The sequence below is a fragment of the Tetrao urogallus genome (genome assembly GCF_951394365.1).
Source record: "Tetrao urogallus genome assembly, chromosome: 4".
Taxonomy (NCBI): domain Eukaryota; kingdom Metazoa; phylum Chordata; class Aves; order Galliformes; family Phasianidae; genus Tetrao; species Tetrao urogallus.
Window position 1 is genome coordinate 62,288,273 of NC_136817.1, and position 23,125 is coordinate 62,311,397.

At 36.6% G+C, this 23,125-nt stretch overlaps 1 protein-coding gene across 1 annotated transcript; it reads left to right on the plus strand.

Moving 5' to 3' along the window:
* Positions 1-336: 336 nt before the first annotated feature.
* On the plus strand, positions 337-22,139 carry NOP14 (NOP14 nucleolar protein; the record flags this gene model as incomplete). Its single annotated transcript, XM_079534340.1, has 18 exons — positions 337-534; positions 3,226-3,360; positions 4,197-4,338; positions 4,863-5,008; positions 5,461-5,598; positions 6,995-7,117; positions 8,259-8,390; positions 9,623-9,953; positions 11,257-11,387; positions 11,628-11,713; positions 13,306-13,441; positions 14,581-14,682; positions 15,534-15,687; positions 18,379-18,538; positions 19,279-19,426; positions 20,263-20,381; positions 21,538-21,693; positions 22,040-22,139. The coding sequence occupies 18 exons, from the start codon at positions 337-339 to the stop codon at positions 22,137-22,139; spliced, it is 2,637 nt and encodes an 878-aa protein (XP_079390466.1).
* Between the last annotated feature and the right edge of the window lie 986 nt (positions 22,140-23,125).

Below are 23,125 nucleotides of genomic sequence, written 5' to 3' on the forward strand. Positions count from 1 at the left end.
CTCGTTCGGCCTCGTCCGGCTTTTCCCAGTGCGGCGGGGGAGAGGGTCGGCGAGTCTCGCGATATTTGGGCGAAAGCCTCGCGAGAGTGTCTCCCTGCCGGTGCGTGGCGGAGCTCGGGCACGCCGGCTGCGGGAGTGCCGTCGCCTCACTGCTCCGTTTACACCGTGCCGATCGCCCCACCGGCTCTCGCGGGGTTTCTGAGGCAAGTCTCGCGTAGCCTGGAGGACCGCAGTCAGGCCTGAGGAACGCTCTAGCTGTGGACTCCATTTTGGCTTCTCTAGATCTAGTCACCGGGTGCCGAGCGCGTGCTGAGCCTCTCCTCACCCACGTCAGCAATGGGGAAGGCTGCAAAGCGCAAGAAAAAGGCCTCCACATCTTCAAAAGCCAAGGGTTCAGCAAAGCCAACCATAGCCATGGTGAAGAGTAACCCCTTTGAGGTGAAAGTCAACAGGCAGAAGTTTAACATCTTGGGAAGAAAGACCAAGAACGATGTGGGGCTGCCCGGTGTGTCACGGTCCAAGGCTATCAAGAAGGTAAGAGGACAGCAGAAATGGGGAGGGAGGAGGGCGGCTGTGGATGGAGAGGCCATGAGTCTGGAGCCTCCACAGGTGAGGTAAGAGGCACATCCCACGTGACAGAAGTGATTGCTCACCTCATGCTGCTGCTGTGGTGAACAAGGGTGCACAGAAATGTCTCCCTCCTGAGCAGTCAAACAGTGCTGGTCTCAGTGCCTTACCATGCTGTGAGAATGACTCTGTTGTTACTGTGAACTAGAGTACAGCAGGAAGCACAGGGGTTGGTTGTAAGTGTTCATTATCTAGATTTAGATGCTGCAGGATGTTGAGCTTCTTGATGATGTTGCAACATCGCTGTAACAGAGAAAGCCTGAAAGAGGAGTAGGTTCTCATTGCAGTGGGAACTGCAGAGATACAAAACTACCGCTGACTGGGAAGACTAGATTGCTTTTTGTGTAATAGTTAACTATTGAACTATTACATTGCGAAAGAATGTTAAGATGCAAAATAATGGTATGTCCTCATTGATAATAATGTCCATGCAGCTTCAGAGAATTAAATCTCCCACCCTTGACCCTTTTAAAACTGTCCTCCCCTTTTTTTTGTTCCTTCTTCCCTCTACTGATATCACCGGCTGCCTGACTAAAAATCCATACTGCACAAGGGAAGCTGTTACTTCATATACATTCCAGCATTTATCTTTTCCTTGAGTGAAGCACTGGATTTTTTTTCTGACCTCTCCCTGTAAAGAAAACAGGAAAGAAATCAGAATTTCTGTAGATTCTGTTAGGATTAAAAACTTTAATGTAACAGCTTGTACTGAGGTTCTCAGTGATGTGGATGTTGGTGATGGATGCAATTTCTCTACAGCTACCTGAAAAGAGGTTGTAGTGAGGTGGGTAAGGCCTCTTCTACTAGTGGTGGATGAGATATAGTGACTTTAAGCTGTGCCAGAGGTTCAAGATGGATACTAGGAAGAATTTCTTTTCAGAAGGAGTGGTGAGGCATTGGAATACATTGCCCAAGGAGGTGGTAGAATCACTGTACCTGAAGATGTTCAAGACATTAGAGATGTGGCATTGAGGGATGTGGTTAATGGGCATGGTGGGAATGTGTTGACAGTTGGACTAGATGATTTCAAAGGTTTCTTCTAACCTTAATGATTCTGTGATCAAATCTGGATAGCTACATGTAAATTAAATCTGGATGCGTGCATGTCAAACATAATTTAAAGTTATAACGGAATGGAAAGGACAGCAATTACAGCAGAGCAGCTAGATCATAGGCTGCAGCAAATGAGGACTTGATTAAATACAACAGCCATAGGCACAGAGATAAAGAAAGGTAGCTGCTTACCTTTGGAAGACCGCAGGTACATAGGGCTTTCCAGAGAGATACCCTTACTTCCACTACCAGCCCTTAAATGAGATCTGGGAAGGGCTGGATCCTGGCTCCAACCCTTCTGGTCACTCAGGTTTATTGTATACACCTGAGCTCCCTTGAGTTGTCCCTGCCTTCTCACCAGGTGCTCAGTCACTGATTGAAGTCGTGACTTAGCATTTCCACTACAAAAGTACTTACTGTAAATAAAGTTATTTTAAAAACTAATGCAGTGAAAGGAAATGAATAGTTTGTCATTTTGAATATTAAAAGGTGAAAAGGTGAATAGGTTATACATTAAAATTCTATGAATAGAAATAATTGGTGAGAGAGGACATGAAATAATGATGAACAAAAGTGCTTTCCCATACCCAACTTAGTAAGATACGTGCACATTCTTACGCGTCATTTAAATTGTTCACTTGTATATGCTATTGAAGAAGTAAATTGAAGGTAGAACTTTAAGAATGGTAGATGAAACCAGGTTTCTGCAGTCAGTAGTGTTGGGGGCTGTAAATTGTGGATGCTCAGGGGGCCACAAACGCCTGTTGTAGAAAACCTGCCTTCTCCTTCAGCGCACAAGTCTGGGAGTTCATTGCAGTACAAACAGCATTGGAGTACAAACCTGTCCATGAGATATAGTTGACATCTCTTAAATTAGAGATAATTTTTTTAAAACTGAACACAGCCAGCATTTTCTTTCTTCAGAAACTGTTTAATAACTTCAGCATTTTAGAAAATCTGATAACATTCAATTTTACGTTTTAAGTTTTTCCTTCAACTAGTAAGGTAAATGAAATGTTTGTCATGAGTTACATCACTAGCACTTAAAAATAAGCCTGACTTCTTTGTGCCACAAGTACAGCACATGCTACTTCATACGTGCCTTACTGCTCTCATGCCTTACCTCTCTGTGCTCAGCGCTAAATGATAGAACTGTTATGTATGTACCCACTTGGGTTTATTTATGTCTTGGATGACAAGACCAGAAGAGGTACAACTGATACTTTTGTTTTCTTTCTTTAATACATTCTTATCTACTAAGCCTCAGACTGAAATCAGAATTCTTTGGAAGCAATGGTTAGTTTTCTTGTATGACAAAACAAGGACACGACACAGTGTATCGTATTTTGTCTTCTGGGCAGCTTGTAAGTGTAGTTCATTAGTCTGTGTTGTGTATTGCATATGCTTTCCATACCCTCTGAGTTTTGCATTATGGTAGACTGGATGATTCCATATTGTCAGGATGCCATGAAGCTTTTTTTGCCTTTGCTTTGAAAACATTTATTCTGTTCATTTTTTGAACTTGATCTCTTTTTTTTCTTCTAGCGCACTCAAACATTATTGAAAGAATATAAAGAAAAAGAAAAGACAAATGTGTTTAAAGATAAACGTTTTGGTGAATATAACACTAAAATAAGCCCAGAGGAAAAGATGATAAAACGATTCACTTTGGAAAGACAGGTAAAGTGTAAGAATGGGAATTAAAAAGAAAATTTGGGTTGGGAGGGTTACCGTTAATAGAAGGTTTTGCAGGCTAATGTTGTTTGTTTGTTTGTTTTGTTTGTATGTTTTGTACTTCTATGAAAAAATGTCTGTTTATGGGAATCCAGAATGTTCCATGAAAACTTCCTGGTGTTGCAAGACAGATGTTTTTCTGAAGAAGAAAATTCTTTGAGCACGTCTGAGCTCTGATGTGCAAGCAAGCCAATTTTAAGCAGTTACTGTTTTTCTTTGAGTGTTGTAGATTTGTTGTGATTTGGAAATTGGATTAGAAAAAGGCAACCACCAGCAAGTACAATTTGAGATTCTAGTCTAGCTGTTGGAGAACAGCCATTTCATTTGCTGACAGGAGGACCTCTGTAACATGCTGTCATTCTGTAATGTGAACTGTTTGTGTAGTACCATTCTTTCAGTTTTATGATACTCAATCTCCAGAACTGAATAGTGTAATATTGTAGCCTGCTGGTGATTTACGTAAGCTACATTTCTTCAGTCCAGAAATGGAATAATGAAGAATTGTTGCTAATAGTATACAGATAAAACTTAAGCTTTCTTAAGTGTTCTGAGTTGCTTCATTTCTACGTTACTGTAAGAATAATGGAAGCATCATACTTTCTCTCCTAATGTTTCATGTATTTTGGACAGAAATATTAACCTGGTAGTGTTCACAAACACTAGAACAGCAAAGAACTGGAACGAGAATCTTCTCAACTAGTGTTAAAAATGCTGGTCTTAGTTTGTTGCCTGAAAACTAGAAATTTTTGTTATTTAATTGTGGGGTTTTTTGTTCTTTTTAGCAAAATTATGGAAAGAAAAATATCTATAATCTCAATGAAGATGAAGAATTAACTCATTTTGGACAATCTTTGGCAGAAATTGAAAAACTGAATGATATTATTGATAGTGATAGTGACACAGATGAAAGAGGAGCATTGTCAGGTAAGTATCAGCTAATATCTCACTGCTCTGTAGTTTTTTTTCACTGTTGGTTTTGTTGTTGGTACATTTGCATCATTTGTTTCTTTCACTGAAGAAAAATGTGTAAATGGGTGGGCTGTTGAAGCCAGATTACTATTTAAATACATGTGGAACAACTGTCAAAATTTAGCAGAAGCTAAGTTGGAGCTACCCAACCGGCAAGTTTCTTTATCCTGTGTTTTTTTTCAGAATTAATGTGTACCTAGGTTTCAAGTGCATTGGGCAGCATCTGAAGTTTAAGTGGTTTTCTTGTACCTCTACACATAAATAGTAGTTGGAATATAGAAAAAATATTCCTGTCTCACGCAAAATGTTTGTCAGTATAAGTTGTCCAACATCTTTTTTAGGTGTGAATGTGAGTAGTATATGGCTGATGAAATAATTTTAACTGCTCCCATTCTCAAATACTAGGGAGATACTGTCCTAGCAGCCTAAGCACTTACATATGAGTTTGAAAAAAATGCACAATTTATTTTTTCTTCTAGCTGAGTTAACTGCTGCTCACTTTGGAGGAGGTGGAGGCCTTCTTCGTAAAAAAGCATCAAGTGAGCAGGAAGATGAAGAGGAGGAAAAACCTAAATCTAGGAAGGAACTCATAGAAGAGTTGATAGCCAAATCTAAACAAGAAAAGGTGAGTTTTTAGCTCAAAAGAATACTTTGATTTATGATATGGAGGACATCACAATTTGTCTTTGCAGAATAAAGTAGCAGTAGCACAGAAAATGATGTAGATAACTGTCTGGAAAAGAGTCTACGGTCCTTGAATGTCCATCTGTCCTTGTAAACACTTAAGGAAATAAAGTGAACGTCTGCCATGCTTTTGTATCTTCAAGTCTCTCCTTTTCTTGACTCATAGAACTCGTTTCCTGTATGGAGCCCATGTGGCATTCAGTACAACTGTATTGCTTCTACCGCTGTGGATGTTTATACCTTTAAAATGTTAAGCATTTGAAATTTTTTTTTTAATTTCTATTTTTTTATTTATTATTTTTTTATTTATATACATTAATTTGTTTTTATGCTGTAAGTGCTTTGTTTTATCCAGCTGGATCTAACTGCTGCATTTGTGTTTTATTTTTCTAGCAAGAAAGGCAAAGTCGGAGAGAAACTGCCTTAGAACTTACTGAAAAGCTTGACAATGACTGGAAGGAAATCCAAACCCTCATGGTCCGCAAACCCCCAAAGTCAGAAAGAAAGGACAAAGAGGCAGAAAAACCCAAGGTAAAGTTTGGCTAGATTACTTTCTTTTATTCTAATAATTTGTGGTTTTCACTGTCCTAGTGACTGAAGTATGAGGCAAAGTTGATTGCTTTGCGAAATAAAATGAGAGAGGTTGCATGTTGAGCAACATTATTGACTGTTGGTTATTTTTAAGACATACTTTTGCCTGAAGAATAAAAACTGTTGAGAACATTGTCTTATTTTGAATGCCTTTGCTACGTTTCTTGGGTGAAACAACTTCTATTTGACGACAGATTTTTTCCTTGTTGTGACCTGAGTAATGTCCCTACAAAAAGGGAATTAAGGTATTACGCTTATGAATAAATTTGTTACAGCCTCAAGGCTTTTCCTATTTGTTGTTCTTCATACTTCTTAATCTAAGAATTTAAAAAAAATAATAATAATAAATAAATAAAAATTATAGTCTTGTGCTATGTGTTTTTTTTTCTTGTAGGCATTTTGTATTATACGGTATTTATTACCTGGCAGTAGAATTCCGTTTTCAGAAGGCTGAAATAATGAACTGATCTCATGTTAAAACTGATCTTAAATAATGAACAGAAGATACTGAATCAGAAAGTCATATTTTGGCATATTGCTTTTTATTTTAAGATGCTTCATGATATACTGAATATTCCACTATGTCAATAATGTGATATCCTAGACAAAAATTGCTTCTCTGTGCTCTGCTGAAAAGGAAAATTATCTTCCCTTGCTTCATGTGAATCTCCTTTTGAGAGTTATCAGAGATGCAGGGATCAGACTGTGTACTAAATATAACATTAATGTTAAGTAGGAGAAAATTATCTAGTGACAAGTAAGAAGAATGATTACCAGAACTGAATTTTAAAGAAGCAGGTTAGTGACTTAAGCATCTATCAAGAGGATTGTAGTCACAAGCTCACTGTGACCTCTGCTAGTGACTGTTTTCCCATATATGCTGCTTAAATTGGCTGAGCATCAGCAACTCTTTTTGTTTCCTTTGAGGTAGATATATATGTAATTAATATGATAACAAATACGTAGTTTATTTCTAACAGTATTTATGAACTGAGTTATGAACTATAAATTGTTTCGTTTATTTTTTTTAGAAAACAGTATTTTATTAATAAATAATATTTTGAAGCATTTCAATTAATAAGTTTTAATTTAAGATAATGTTTGTAAGTTATTCATCTGTGAATAATTTAAATGGAGGGGAGTTCAGGGAAAATTTCTATTCAATCATTCAATCCATTCCTTATGTTAAAACTGAATTGAAAGCAGCTTTCTCTAGACAGTCTTTGCCTTATTTCTTAAAGGCCTTGTTTTCCAGTTGTTGTGTCTGGTAGAAGGGTGGATGCAAAGCAGAATAATAAAGCTAAGATAATAAACAACTGTATAAATATTTCTCTAGCCTGATGAATATGATATGATTGTTCGCGAACTTGGATTCGAGATGAAAGCAAAACCTTCAGAAAGGATGAAGACAGAAGAAGAATTGGCAAAAGAGGAGGAGGCGCGACTCCAGAAGCTGGAGGTACACCAGTATGGTTTCGGATTGTTTCCTAATCTGTTTTTTGGAGTGACCACATATACTTATTGCTTGGCCTTCAATTGAAAGTGGCGGTACTAAACTGCTGTTCATCAGAGGGCAAATGCAGGAAATCTCTTTGTGTTTTGTTTGGAATCTAATAAAGGAATGTTTGGAATATAATAAAGGAAGCATGGACTTAGTACATGACTTAGTGAGGTTCATGAAATAAGTAAATGTTCTTTTCGATAAAAAATAGAATATCACTTTGATTTGCCTTTAAACGTTTTAAATTATTCAGAGTTTAGATGCAATTCAGTAAGGGGGGATATTTTATTGCAAAGAAGTTGAGCTAATATGCTGCCAAGTCATGTCATGCTTTCTTCTGGTGTTGTAAATCTTCCAGCAGTAGCACATATATAGCTTTGCTTCGCATAGGAATAGGGTTCTCTTGGGAAATGTTTCATGCTGTTTCTTCTATACTGTGCTCTGAGTCCTATGGAAAGAATTAATTACTTGGTAAATGTTTCTCTCCTTTCCTTTTGGGATGTTAGGGACACTTCTAAGGTGGTAGAGAGAGGTGGTACCTTCACGTTACAGCAAAAGGGAAAGGATTTTTTTTCTTTCCTATTCTTGTTGTGTTGTTTGATGGATGATCTAGCTGAGTGCCAAAGTGAAAGTGCTTCTGAAAATGATTGTTTCACATGTTGCCCATTGGGTCTATTTGTAAATTCAGTGTAATGTTAAAATCTTAAGATTATGTTTTCTGCAAACTTGTTACACTTAGGAGAAAGAAATAAACTCTGCAGAATCACAAAACACCAATGGAAGTTGCATTTTCTGGTAAACCACACAGATAAAATAAGAGAACATAACAGATTTGGAAGCCCAGTTAAAAAGCTTTCCAAATAACAGTTATCACATATGCAATTGCATTAGGCTATCAAATCATACTGCCCAACAAAACAGAATATTAGGTTTTGTTCATAATTTGCCAAGTCACTGTTTTTAATTTTCACTTACTACTTGATAATTCTAGTTAGCTTTTTTTTCCCCTTTGCTTTTCTTAAATGCAGTGTTTGAGAGTTCTTTCATTCTTGTGTAAACACATGATCTCTCTGTGTATGTTACTTCTCCTAAAACACAGGCAGATCGACTACGTCGAATGCATGGAATAGATGAACAAGAGAATAAAAAGAAACCCAGCCACGTGTCAGCTGATGATCTAGCTGATGGCTTTATCCTGGACAAAGATGACAGACGTTTATTGTCTTACAAGGTAAGATAGGAAATCTCAGCGTTTTCAAGTTCTGAAGTGCAAATAGGAAAATCAGTTTGGAAGTGATCTCTGGAAACCTTTAGTCCAAATCTGTGCTCAAAGCAGGGTCAGTTGTGGAATCACCAGGTTGTTCAGCATTTTGTTCAATCTTGTCTCGAAAAATCTCCAAGAATAGAGGCTACACAATCTATTTAGGCATTATATTCTGCTGATTTTCTTACTGTAAAAAAAGTTTCTCAATCTGAACCTCTCTTGTTTAAACTTAAACCAGTTGTTTCTCTTTCTGCCACCACGGACTGTGATGCAGAGTGCTATACTGCCTTCTAAGTGACTTCCCTTACAGGCACTGAAAGGCTGCTGTTTGGTTCCAGGCTGAAAAAAGCCATGTGTTCCACAGCATCTCCTCATAGCACAGATTCTGTGGCCCCTGATGATCTTGGTGACTTTGTCTTGAACTTGCAGCTGTTTGTAGATAATCTTTCTTGTATTTTAATACTGTATTCTATCTGATTTTTAAAAGTGCTGAGGAGAGGAGAACAGTTGTTTCCCTCTGTAGTCCTACTGTGCTCTGTAGCCTTCTGTGCTCTGACTTAACTGGATTGCGGACAGGTCCTTAGCCCTTCCATTTGTTGCTTTTTATGTTTTTGTTTTTTTTTTTAATTTGCACTATATGCCGTAGCTTTGCTTAAGGTGGCAGAGCGAGTAAAACCTTAAAGCTGATGCAATGAGTCACCCTGACTGTGTGATGCATGTGTGTGCATACTGATCCTTTCATCTTCTTATATGGAAGTAGCAAGGGAAGTGCTCCTCTCAGCAGAGAATGCAAATTGTGAATATGCATTTAAATTTTTGATTAAGAAAACCAAGATGGGAACAATTATTTATCTGATACGCTCTTTAAATGCGTAGAAGTAGTTAAAATGTCTTTTTAACCAAGAATGCTTCTGTAAGTGATGTAGAAATTTTATGCAAGTATTCCTTACTTTCCCACTGGTACTATTGTAGTCCTTACATACTGTATCCTGTTCTTCCTATCTCTTACTGCTCCTCAGAAATACACTTCTATTCATTTATCTGTATACATTCTCTCTTCTTAAAATTCCTTCTTGGCTGGCACAGTTGCCAGTCACTGCTTGGTCATAATAACTTTTGAAGATACATTTCCATGGTGATTCTGGCAAATTGCTGTCACTTCACTGGTGTTTTAATTGGCTTATTTTCTCTACTGGCAGGATGGAAAAATGAACATTGAAAATGTGGAGGAGGAGGAGGACAAAGAAGAGGAGGAGGGCAAAGAAGATGAAGACGAACAGGAAGAAGAGGAAGGTGAGAAGGAAGATAATGAGAATGAAGAAGGTGAGGAAGAATCTGCTACTGAAGATGAGGAGGATGTTGCGTCAGATAACCACTCGGATCTTGAGTCTGACCTTGAGAGTGAAGAAGAAGCTGCAGGAAACAAAGAACAAAAGAAACACAAGGCAAATGAAAATGAATCGCACAATGTGGAGGAACTGGATCCAAAAATGGAAGCTGCCAAATCAGAGCTTCCATATACATTTGCTGGTAAGCAAAAGACTGATGCAGAGATCCCTGTTGTCTTTAAGGTTTAATAGCCTGTGTTTCTCTCTGTCCTGCAGTATCTTATATATTCCTGACAATCTATTGTAATCTAAATCTTCTAATCTGAAGTTTTACCTCATAATTGTCTCCTACTGTTCCAAGTGCAGACAGTAGCTGCTGTTCTTAGTGATTAGCACTGATCATGCTGTGAGCAGTGGAAACCGGATCTGTTTTACCCGAGAACATTTACTTCTGCTTCTATCAGCCTTAGAATTGACAAAGACATATTGAGGATGAAAACAGAAAGATCTGTACTTTTTTCCAAGTGCATCCAATCTAAAATGCTGTGTTTTGCATGAGAGAAGTTAAAATAGTATTCTGTCATCGATGTTTAAATGAGGAGAGCTTTCCTTCTGTCGCGTTTGGACTGATATTTTTGTCAGAGGTGTAGAGAGGCAGCATTGTGAGGTGTCATCCCTGCCATACAGCATCACAGCATTTTGAGATAGAGACAGTCAAAGTTTGACTCCTTTGGGACTTGTACCTAGGAGAAAGGAGGAAGCATGTTCCAAGTAGTATACAAACCAATCATTAATACTGAGTATTTAATGCAACTAGCTATTGTCCTAGTATAGGTTTCTCTAATAAAATTAACTGTTACACAAGATTGAACAACCTTTCAAACAACCTTCTCCTAGTGCTTGCTTTTTTCCCATCAAAAGGAAATAGCATACATTACCCAAAGCCTTTTAAATTGCATTCAGGATCTATCTTAACCAGAAAGCAATTGCATTAAAATAACTCAAAAACTGAACAGGTTAAGATGTTATTTAGCACATTCACTTATGCAGAAGACTAAAATACTACTTTTTGGGGAGGAGGGTAAAATTATTTTCCATTAGTGGCAAGTTTCTTACTTTATTTAATATCCTTCATACAAAAGCTCATTAGATGAGAATTAAATGTAGAGCTAATTGTATTATGGTAAATTTATGGTTGAATGAATGCGTAAGCTCACTTCTGGTGTGTTGCATGTGTGTGCATGTAGTTACACTCAGCCTGGGCAGCAAATACAGGACAAATTGCATCTCGGTTGTTGAAAAGCATTCGTCTTATTTTCTGACTTATGCTCATGTGTGCTGTGTTACACACATTTTGATAGGCTACCATTACAGGATTACTATTTAAAAGCCATGTGTTATCTTTTTTTCTGAAAGATGACACTTTCAAATTGGGAATCTGTTAGGTGGTCACTTGAATTAAATAACTGTTAGAGATTTGGTAATTTTTTGTTTTTACCTTACAGTTCCTGAGTCCTATGAGAAATTGAAATCTTTATTGGCTGGAAGAACAGTAGAGCAACAGCTTATTATACTGGAGAGGATTCAGAAATGCAATCACCCAAGTCTTGCAGTGGGAAACAAAACAAAGTTGGAAGTATGTTTTCATGTTTTGTTTTATCTTGTATTTTAAGGTTTGAAATTAACTTTGAATCCCTGCTTAAGTTTTACTAAGGATTCAGGAAGCAGCATAACATGTACATGTTCTTATAACAGTGCAATCAACATACTGCTTGTTTCTTTTCTAACTTTTTTATCACTGTTCTTTTGTGCTGTTCTGAAAAACATGTGTGATGAAAGAAAATTAATGTTTTTTAACATACTGTGCTCCTTGCAGAAACTATTTGGCTTTCTTCTGGAATATATTGGAGAGTTAGCAACTCTGGATCTACCAGAGCTCAAAGCAATTGACAAACTCATCCTGTAAGTAATAGATCGTGTTCACTTTTGCTCCTTTCTGGTCTAAAGAGAAAAGCTACCTAGGGTGAAGTATTTAATATGTAGCTCTGTCAGGATTGTAGGCAACTTAGTGTCCTAAATCTGTTTCATGTATTGTCTGGACTATTAACTGTACCAAGACATTAGAATGTAATTTTTTATCTGTAAGTGCTTTTCATGGGTAGTAGATAAATAATATGCCAGCTGTGCATGAAAACTTCTGTATGGAGTTACCCATTCAGCAGATTAAGGGCTTTACAGTTTGCAGTGACGGTGTGCTGTTGCCTGTACAGTTGTTTTTTTAACATGTGTTTCCATTCTGTGAATTCACTCTCATTAGGAACTAAGTGAAAATAGAATTAGAATGTTATAGCAAGCCCATATAAAAGTTCTGAAGAAACATTTTTCAGGAAATTGGCAATTTGGAATTGTTGTCTTCAAATATATAATGGGTATTTATTGTGGCAAGAGAGCCAAACTTGTCTCACAGTTACATGGCAAAGGATGAGGGTCAATGGATGCAAGTTGCAGTAAAGGAAATTCCAGTTACTTGTAAGGAAAAAATCTTCACAGCAATTGTATTGAACCCTAGAACAGGTTTCCCAGAGAAGCTGTGGAAGATTCACAGAATTGAACGAAACTGTAAGCAAGCAGATTCAGCGTTGAAGTTAGCTGTGCTTTGAGCAGGGAATTGCACCAGGTCCCCCCAAGGTCCCTTACGACCAAAATTAGTCTGTTATTCCTATCTTGACTTTGTGGCCGAGGCAACTTTTTTGTAGTGAATTATTTGTATGTACCTTGAAATAAAAAACAAACAGTGAAAACTAAAGGAAATAGTTTTTAATAAGCTGTTATGTGCAGGTTTAGCATGCATTACTCTGTTGCATTCATCAGCAAGAGCTGTTGATAGCCACACATGCTGGGGTTTTGTAAAAACATGTACACATTTTGATTGTTTTATAGAGCTGAGATTTATTAATATCACTGCAAACAAATGAAAATACTGAAAAGCAGATGCAGATGTCTGAGTGCACCTTCCTGTAGGCTTTAACCACAGGCCAGGAGCTGGCCTAACTTTGTGGGGTTGGGTTTTTTTTGTATTTTAAGTAATAACTTTGCTAACCACGTTACTGCCATACGTGTTCCTTAACACTGCATGAGAATATTTTGAGTTATGAGTTGCCTGATATGGACCAGCATATCTTTGTACAGTAAAATGAAGAGTTAGGTGATTTAGAAAGATGTGTTTTAATCATATGAGATTATTTAGGAATGTATTTCAAAGTTTTTAGTTATTTTTTTTTATTATTAAGATTTAGAAACCTCCAAATCAGAGGTTGCCCAATCTGCAAATCTCAGATTGCCCAGTGAAAATTACATCTCTGTAAACCCAAAGTATTACAGTCATAATCTGTGCAGGGCCATGGTGGCTATTTCTCTAAAAAATAATTTGTTTCAGGGAGTTTGTTTTTGTTATGGATGGAACACAAGAAACCACCCTGCAGATGCTTAAAAATCAGGTTTTTAGTTAACATCGCTGGTGTAACTTGATCATGACTTACATTTCTTCTTAATAGGCCATTGTACAATCTTTGCCAGATGTTTCCTGAAGCAGCCAGTGGCAATATTAAGTTTGTCCTTCGAGACGCTGCACATGAGATGGAAGAAGTAATTGAAGTCAAAGGCCGTGCAACGTTTCCAGGCTTGGACACGGTAACAAATACCTGCTGCTAAGCAAGCTCTTGCTCTTTCCATTAGTACAGAAATGCTAGTAAATGCATGATGATGGGGATGTAATTTTGCATTTCAAGTTATATAATGAGTTATTAGCATCTATGAAGTTTTATATTTCTTAAATTTAAATGTGCAGATAAAAAAACATTCTACAGAGTAGAAGTATGACTGATATATTAACAAGGGGCACAGATCTTAAAATTGCCTCTCCAGTTGATGTAGTAGAGCATTATTAGTTTTCCTGATGAAATTTTCGTGGATATTGATGTTGTCTGTTATGTCCTGATTTCTTCAGTTACAGTAAGTGCAAATATTTTAAAAATGCTCCATAGAAGTGCAGTATCTCTTAGTTTCAGAAAAATATCAAGGAAATAACATAATGGACTTAAAAGTACCATTTTTAATGCTGTAGATGTGAGTCATGCTAAATTAATGACTCAGAGTGAAAGGACTGAACTTACTTTCTTGTATTATTCTATGATTAGTAATACTCCAGAATTTCGGTAGCCATGCTAAATCTGAACATACTCTATTTTCAAAGTTCAGGTAAATGGCTGTTAGAGAATTCACATGGAACATATAGAAAATGAATATTTGTTTATGTAGTAGACTGTTTTCAAAGAGCAGACGTAAGTCAGTTATCCAAAGAGAACTACTCGTTTGGGTTTTTTTTGTCTCCCAGCTTGAGAAAACAATGTTGCCTAATTGGATATTTAGAGTATTGAAAGAAAGTGAATTAAAGAATTTGATTGGAAGACTTGCTTCTTATAGCTTGGACAATATTTATATGGAGTTCTTTTCGAAGAGTCTTCAGGATGTTTTGGGTTTTGCAGGAAATGTATTGTGGAGAGCTTTTAGCTTCTTAGTATGTTTTGTCTATCGCTCTTACAACATGCAGTTCGACACACAGTGGATGTTCTATTTTCTCAGGTACCTTAAACAGTCATTTCAGTAAACAGGTTGTAAATATATCCGACTTCTGAATGATGTTCGCCTTGATATTTTTAGACCTCTACATGACAGCTACTCATCTATCACAGTTACATATGTGTAAAATTAAGATCCATGGAATTGTCTTAATGCATTTTCTCTCCATTCTATGTTGTATTCACTATCAGCTTATTTATTTGAAAATTACATCACTGCTGTTTCCAACATCTGACTTCTGGCATCCAGTTGTAACTCCTGCATTTATATACATGAGTCAGCTGCTTACTAAGGTATGTCTACGATGTTGTGTCTCTGTATACAACTTCACTTCCTTGTTTCTTCCTAGCACTCCAGCTATGTGTTATAATTAATGTGTATATATTGGAACTGCACTGAAAAGGATGCTCTATGTTTGGTCACAGATAGTAAATGCAGAAAAAAATTAAGAGAAAAAACTCTCATAGAGTACAATCCAACTCAGAATTTGATCTAATAATTTTTGTGAGCTGTCATGCAAGAATATCTTACATGAGAAACTATGTGAAACTAATGGAACAGAGTGAATAAAGTACAAAATCATTTGTTAGTGATCTCTCTTTCATATATTGCAATTGTTCCAATTCAAGAAAGGCTTTTATTTAAGAAGCAGTAATGTGTGTTTTCCTTAAAACTTTACCTAGTACAGTGTATTGCAGTGTATTTAAGCACTTACTTTTCTATCCAAGTATTTTTCATATAGGCTTTGAAAGTTCTGAGCTAGTTGTTTTGTTACTGTTGCTGATCCAAGTTGCTTGGAGCCTGATGTTTCTTTGTTTCACTTACGAAAATGGAAGTGGGGTTGGAAGCAAAAAGTAGGACTAAAATTGACACATAGTTCAGATGGCAGAGCAAATGAGCAGTAAGAACTTTCTGGTGATTGAGCACCTTCTAGTGGCTAAACCTCATCTTTCTCATCAACTGTGCCTATGCTCTTTAGTAAGAGCTAAGGGAAGGCAATATTTTTCACTTAAATCCAGAGGGTTCCATTATACAGATTTTAAAATGTGTACAAGTTCCTGAATATTTATGCTTTTGGAGGGATGCTGCATTTGTGTTGGACAGACATTTACTAATAATGTGCTTTCTTTTTTTCTTTTTATAGTGCCGCATCACAACATTGCAGGATGTTATTAAAGGTTTGTTTGTATGCTCTTTGCTCCTGGAATATGTATCTCTCTCCAAACGATTTGTACCAGAACTCATCAATTTTCTTCTTGGAGTACTTCACATATCTCTACCCAAACAGCAGGCCCAGGGTGAGTTTGTTTGAGTAAATGAGTAAGAAATTTTTATATTAGTGATTTTCTTTAGAATTCCATTAATTAATTAATTGTCTTTCACAATGAATCTAATGTTTTGAACAGAAGAGCCCAACCATCTGCTAGGCTAGCTTTCCATAGCTTTGATCTTTCAGGAAAGAAACAATGTTTTCAAACTTTTAAATTGCTCACAGTGCAGTACTTTTGCGGTATTGTTCTAAGTAGACCACACTGTAGGACTGCAGCCTAAAATTCACAGTTCCTATAGGATTATAATGAGTACCCTGTTCTTCACAGCAAGGAAGCAGTTAATGCTGCACTCTTCCTTATCAACTAATAGCCATTTCACCAAGAGAAGTATGTCACAAAATTGTTGTTTTTCCTTTTTGTTTATGTGTCTGGGATTTGTTGTAGTTTAACAGAGGGCAGCTAATCCCCACAAGCAGATTAGTCTGTGCTGTAACATAACTGTGTAAACTGTGTAAATGCAGACAACAAGAACAATAAAACTATCTTTTCAATGGGATCCAGCTGCTAGCAAGTGATTTTCTATTGCCAGTCTTCCAGTCTTTGTCTTTCTATGACTTTTTTTTTTCCTGTGTGGACTCATTTCTAGGTTTAAAATTGCTCCAGATCTGAAGCTTCTTGTTGAAGTGTTTAGTGACAAAAATTCACCTAGAGGAGCTTTGTCAGAGCACAGTGCTAATTCATGTGCTAGTGTCTCTCTCTGGGTCACTCATAATGTCTTTGAGCACTGCAGGAAGAGTATTCTCAAATGAAAATTTTCAATTATTTATTGGCAAAAACTCAGAGAAGACATCTGGGATTTAATGAACTTACAGAGTAATTATTACTGTGTTCATTACTGTTGATGAAACACCTCAAGTCTTTGTTCTCTGGGCAGTCATCAGTCAGTCATGGAAGGTTCATCTTCTGTTGTTCCAGTATTTCAGTTTATCTTCAGCATTACTGAGTAGCTGTCTTGCAGTTCCCTTTTTTGTTCCTTCAAGACTTTCATGCCTTCCTGTGCTGGTGTTCTTTTCTTCTTTTGAGTTCTTAAGCTACAAATGATCCCTTTCTCAACAAGCTTAGTATTGCATTTTCACCTTTATTAGCTTGTGTGGCTGTAACCTGCAGACTCACCCAGCTCCTTCTCACAGTGTAGCAGTTTCCTCTGAAGTGTGAGCCAAGGTTACACAGCTGGGTTGCATCAGAGCTAAAGCACTGGATTCGTAGAACACCAACAACTGAGCTCTTAGAACAAGGTGGGAAGAGACTACAGAGTGGATGGGTTACACTGCACTTAAACTGTTTTCTCCTTTGTGTACTCTTGTAGGAATCTATGATCTACAGAGGTTTTAGATACCATTAAAATACGGGTTTTTGCAAAATCAGCTAAGCTTTTTAAAAATAATTAGTGGTAATTATTTAAGTTTTAACCATTTTTTAATTTCGTTTGTATTTCTGCTAATGTATTTGCGTTAGTTAAATTTTCACAGTGTTGTTTTCTGTTAGCAGGGAAGGAGAGGTGAATAAAGTATATACTAAAGGCACAGCATTCTCTTTTTGAAAATTTTTCACTCAGTGTTGATGTTTTGAAGTTACCAGATATTCCATTGTGTTTATAACTATCCCTGAGGGAACTGTTACTTATAAATGTGATGGTTTTGCTGTCAGCAGTGAATATTTTAAAGCAAACTGACATCCAGCTCTCTGGAATATTTTCTGTCGTCACACCAAAAAATTTCTTGAGGTTTTATTTTGACAATGAGTAACATCAACAAGTAGAACTTACATTGTTTTCATTTTATGAGTTCAATCCATTTATTTTTCACACGAAATGGTACGGAACACAACTTCTTGAAAGACTAAAGTACACTTTCTGATCTGGTTTAGTGTTTTGTTTTGGTTTGGTTTTTTTTTTGTTTTTTTTTTTTTTTTTTTTAGAAAAACTGGAGGAATAGAGTAGGAAGGGATCGCCATTGTTGATAGCCTGTTAATGGAACTCTGATTTAGAGCTGCTATCCTCTCACAAGTAAAAGAAATAATAAACACTTTTGAAATTAGTTCCATTGTAAGCTTGCAGAACTTAAAGAATAAAGAGAAAAGAAAAAGATCCAGCATGGGTACTGCAAATTATTTTCTACCTTAGCTGTGAGATTTAGCATAGTAATTCTCAAGTCTTTTCAATGTGCCCTGCCCCAGTTCATGTTCTATGTTTCCTCTTCTTGTTTTAAAACTACTTAGGTGTAACAGGAGAGGACTTTACAATGTGCATCTAAGGGCCTCAGCTGGAGAGGTTCAGTGATGTATGGTAACTGTGAGCTTCTCCTGTTCACACTCACTGTTCTGCTGGCCCACTTTCTGCTCAATAAGCCACAACTCACAACTCCAAGGGAAAGTTCTGTTCCTTGCCCTTTCCACTGAAGCATGTCCAATACTTCACCCTTGCCTGCAGTTTTAATTGTGCATCTTGTTCCCCACAGGGCAGATACCTGCTCTCTCGTCATACATAATTATGATTGTGCTTGTAGTCCGTTATTTCAGAGAATCCTAATGCTGCTGAAGTTTGGGGTGTGGTTTTTTTTCTTTTTTCTTTTTTCTTTTTTTTTTTTAAGACCGTGATTAGGAACTTCTAAAGAATTAATACTGAGAACCTATTTGTTGATCACTATTCTTGTTTCTTAGGCTATACTGTAGTCCATCCATTCACACCAGTGGGGAAAAATTTAGAACTGCTTTTGGTGTGTGATAAGAAGGATCTGGAAAGTTGGCAGAAGCAAAACCTGCCTTTGAGTGTTGTGACTAGATTAAAGGAATTGAGCAAAACAGAAATTAATCATATCAGGTATGTGAGAATAAGAGCAGCGAGCTGTTCTGCTTTATTTGTATCTTACTATTCTGTAGCATATGGAATTATGAATCTTATATTAAAATGTTATGTGGAGCACTCAACCCCTCCATTCCTTTTCAGTACAGTTGTGGATTGATTGGATGATGCAGATACAGAGGATGTGCTCAATACTTTGAACTGTCATGCTTTTCAGAAGTAAATACTGCATTTACCTACAAGGGCTAGAAGAGTCACAGAAGTAATCAAGCACCACAGTTAGGAAAGAACGAAGTTAAACATAAAACATGTTAGACCACATTTTTCACCTTGTCTGTGTGTCATTTCATAACATCTCAGGGATGAGTAAGTGTTTTGTGATGAAGTTTAAAAAAAAAAACAAAAACAAAAACAAACAAACAAAAAAAACCCAACATAATTCTGTTCTGAGTGTGACAGTATTAGAACCAGTGTAAAAACCTGTTACTCAAGCAGCAAAGACACAATACTGTTTTGTCCTTTGTGCACCAACATAAGTAGTTTTTGCTGATGGCTTTCTTGGGTATTTGCTTGCATAAAGAGAGTAAAATTCTAGTCTGAACTAACAACCAGGAACAGACTTGTAACTGATTGTGTCAGACAGTCTTAATAATAGACACTGCTAATTCACCAAAATTTAATTAGTGTAATACATTTTATTTGACAGTGCAGTACAGCTTTTGCAAGTGAAATTGTTACATTATTTTCTACATTACCAGGTTGTCGTGTCTCGCCTTGTGTCTTGATCTTATTAAAAGATGTGCAGTTCTATATGAGTTTTTACCATCGTTCCATGAAATAATGCATCCAATAAGAGTACTCCTGACACAGCATGTGTCAGCGAATGAATGCCCTGAACAAATGCAGGTATGTGCTCTTCCAGTGTGAAAATTGATACAATTGGCTCATTAATAAATGCTGTGATCTTCATCTGTTCTTTGGAAAGAAAAAAAAAAGTAGAATAATCTGTGAGATGTTTTCAAGGGTCAGGTATTTGCTATAAGTGATTTTCAAATATCATAAGTGATGTTTTTGTGGAGAAAACAAGGAGGAGTAGAGAATGCTTAGAAGATATTTTTCATTGTCTATCTTGTCTTGCACTTCTAATTGAGGAGAGCAGAACTTGCTACAACCAAATACACACACCAAGCTAATGAGATTGTAATCAACATATGTACACCTGGTCTGCTACTTCACTTAAAATAAGTCAGTTTATTTACCTAGCAATTAAATTCAAATATATATGTATTTTAATCTGTCTTTAGGATATAGCAAAATTGTCCTCTCCTCAAAGAGGCATTATGAAATAAAGAGAACAAAGTTTTGTAATGTTGATGATGCAAAATGGCCTGGTTTTTGCCATCAAAGTAAAAAAAAATTAGCAGTTCTACTTAAAATGACTCTGAAAGGTGGCTCTTGAATTGATCTAGCTTTAGTCTCGCTTATTCATCTGTTAGGTAAAATTATCTGTAGACGTTTCTGATTGCCCATGTTTCCATCTTAGTGAAATTCCTGAAAAGTTTAAAGAATTGTTCGGCCTGGAAAGTTTACAGCATTTCAGTGTTGTCAGTATCCTAACGAATAGCTGTTCTCAGAAGAACATCGTACGGGGAGAAGATTGCTGTTGATTTAATTTATAGGAGTTTGTGAATTATGGTGTCTCTAATACACTTTTGAAGTTGTAATTTGATTTGCGTTTTCAGGAATGGTATCACAGTGCTCTGAAAGAGCTGGAGAATAAAGCAAAGCACTATACTCCACTGATATGTGAGAAAAAGAAGCCAGTGCCATTGAAACAGTATACGCCCAAGATTGTGAAAGTGTAAGTAAAGCAAGCTTAGTGCAAAAGAAAAAGTGCATCTAAGCATTCTGATGCTAAGGCTTCAGGCTAAAAAGAGTTGGAAGGCAGGACATAAAATGGGCAACTTGTTTCTCTATTGCATTTTATGCACCAGCTGCAAAGGGCCAGGTACTTAGGTGGTAGGGAGAGGAAGAAAAGGGAAAGAGGGATTCTAAGAAACAGAGCAGAAATTACTGTGTGAGGGAAGAAACAGCACTGGAAACCAAGTCCTGCCCATCTAATCAGTTATAAATTAATAAATTTCAAGTTGAAAAGAGACCTACTACACAGTACGTTACTGTGTACTCTGCAAAGCACTTGAGTCTCAAGGACAGTAGTTCATAAAAAATCATACTGAAATATATATAAGTAAAGATGAATGATGAAATGCTGTGGGATTTTTAACTGATGCAAAAGAGCAGGCAGACTACTACTGTACTCTGTCTCACAGACCATGGCAGATAATGCATCACATTAAGCATTCTTACAAATATACCAGGCTGCACAATTCCTTTTTCCTCCCACACGAGCAGTTTTCTGCCTTTCAACAACAGCAGGCACAAAAAACATGGAGCTTTCTTTCTCTCTTTTTATAGAGATAAAATGGTCATGTACATTGTGATGTTCTCTCTTGAAATTAAATTTAAATAGCGCTGGTTCTTTCTGTAGATGATAGAACTGTATTCTGATTCAGGAAGTCTGATTTATATTGACTGCTGACTCATCTGGGCCTGTTTATTATCTGCAAGGGCAAAAACTTGTCTTACTCATTCTAATTTAAGGAGACAGCTTTTCCTCTGCCATGCACATTTATTCCCTTGTAACTGATTGGGCTTTTTTTTTTTTTTTAGAGTTTATCTGTAGAGAAAGTTTGCAAAAATGTAAAATATATTGGGAGATTCCCTCTTTTCCAGGTACCTTTTGTTTTTCTGCTCCAGCTTTTTCAATCTGTTTAACAAAATGCAGGCTGTGTGGGGTATTGAAGTGTATCTGTTTTCTGGAAAATGTTATCTGCTTAAAATCTGCATGGTGATGATACGTAGCTGATCGGTGACCCTTCTTCTGGTATGTTCAGCCCCTTATTTTTACAGTTGATCACACAGTGTTCTGTGTTCACATATACATATTTTCGTTTCAGTTTAGAGTTTGGAAGAAAGCAGGGAGGCAGCAAAAAGGAGCAAGAAAGAAAGCGGTTGATTCACAAACATAAACGTGAATTTAAGGGAGCCGTTCGTGAGATCCGGAAGGACAACCAGTTTCTGGCTAGAATGCAGCTTTCAGAAATCATGGAGAGGTAACATAGCCTTTGCTTCAGCAGTAGTTTAAGAGTTGTTATTCTGTGTGTTCATTTCTTTGCTGTGTGGGGAGACTGAAGTGATGATAAACAGTATTAAACTTGAAATAAAAATGGACAGTTTGGGGAAAACAAAAATTTTCATTAGAGATCATTTTAAATTTCGACTTTGTAGTTTCATTTCTCTGGATAAGAACATGCAGAAAGTTCTTAATTAAAGTATTTGGTGACATCTAAGATTTGTGGGGCTTCTTATAGATGAATATGTATAGTCTAAATGTACTTATTTACTTTCCCTAATATAATCCTTCTGAAATATTTAACATATTAATTGCTTCCTTTGCAGAGATTCAGCCAGAAAGCGAAAAGTGAAAGAGCTTCTTGGTAGTCTTGCTACACAGGAAGGTGAATGGAAAGCTATGAAAAGGAAAAAGGGGAAGAACTAACTGGGACTGTCTACACACAGAAAGTTTGGTTTTACTGGTGTATAAAATACCACAATTGTATGGCTTTTGCACAGACTTTAATTGCATACTTTGGATGCATTCCTTTTGAGACAAATAACATCATCAGATCTGTCTGAAAAAGTGAAAGAAAAATAAAAATAACACTTTTGTATGTGTGTGGTGTATTTCTGTTTATTTTAATAACAGTATCTGGATGAGTAATCAGAATTATCAGTGTTTATTTCTATCGTAAATCACACAAATATTGTACAAAAAATCTTCTGATATCTCTTTAATATTGAATAATTGCAAGCAGCTCTCATAGTGGTAATATTCTTGAAACTTTAACAGTAATACTGTAACTATTCTGTAGCATTTTTCATTCTAATTCATGGCTTTGGTGGAGTAATGGAGTTGCTTTTCAAGCACTTTTTTCAAGTCCTTTATTAAAGTTATGCATCCATTCATCTCTTCAGTGATTTTTGGATTGAATTGAGCTCTCAAATTCTTGGTTATCTAAGGCAGTTAACTACAATTCCTCAGCATATTCGTAAACATCTGATTTAAGTTGACAGTAACCTCTTTAATTCTATTTGTTTTATCATATATGTGTAATTACAGTGAACTGCCTAGCATAACTGTGGAAAATGTCTGCTTTTCAAGTAGAGCCAGTAAATACTTCTTTTTAAAATACTGTGCTTCTGAGGAAACATTGAATTGAAACAAAGAACACTACCGTTGTTTGAAGGTGCTAGTCTAAACCAGGTCATAACTCAGACATTCATTGTAATCTGTTGATAAATCTAGAGACAGGGTTGGGTTTTTTTGCATGAAAGAAAATTACAAGTTTTGAAGGAAAGCATTACAAAAATTAAATCCTCTATCACAGTAACATTTGAGGATCAATGCAAAGAGCAAACTAGAAAATCTTTAGAACAAATGAAATAATTAGGCAGGGTTCTTTACGAAAACCCCATCAAGAAAGA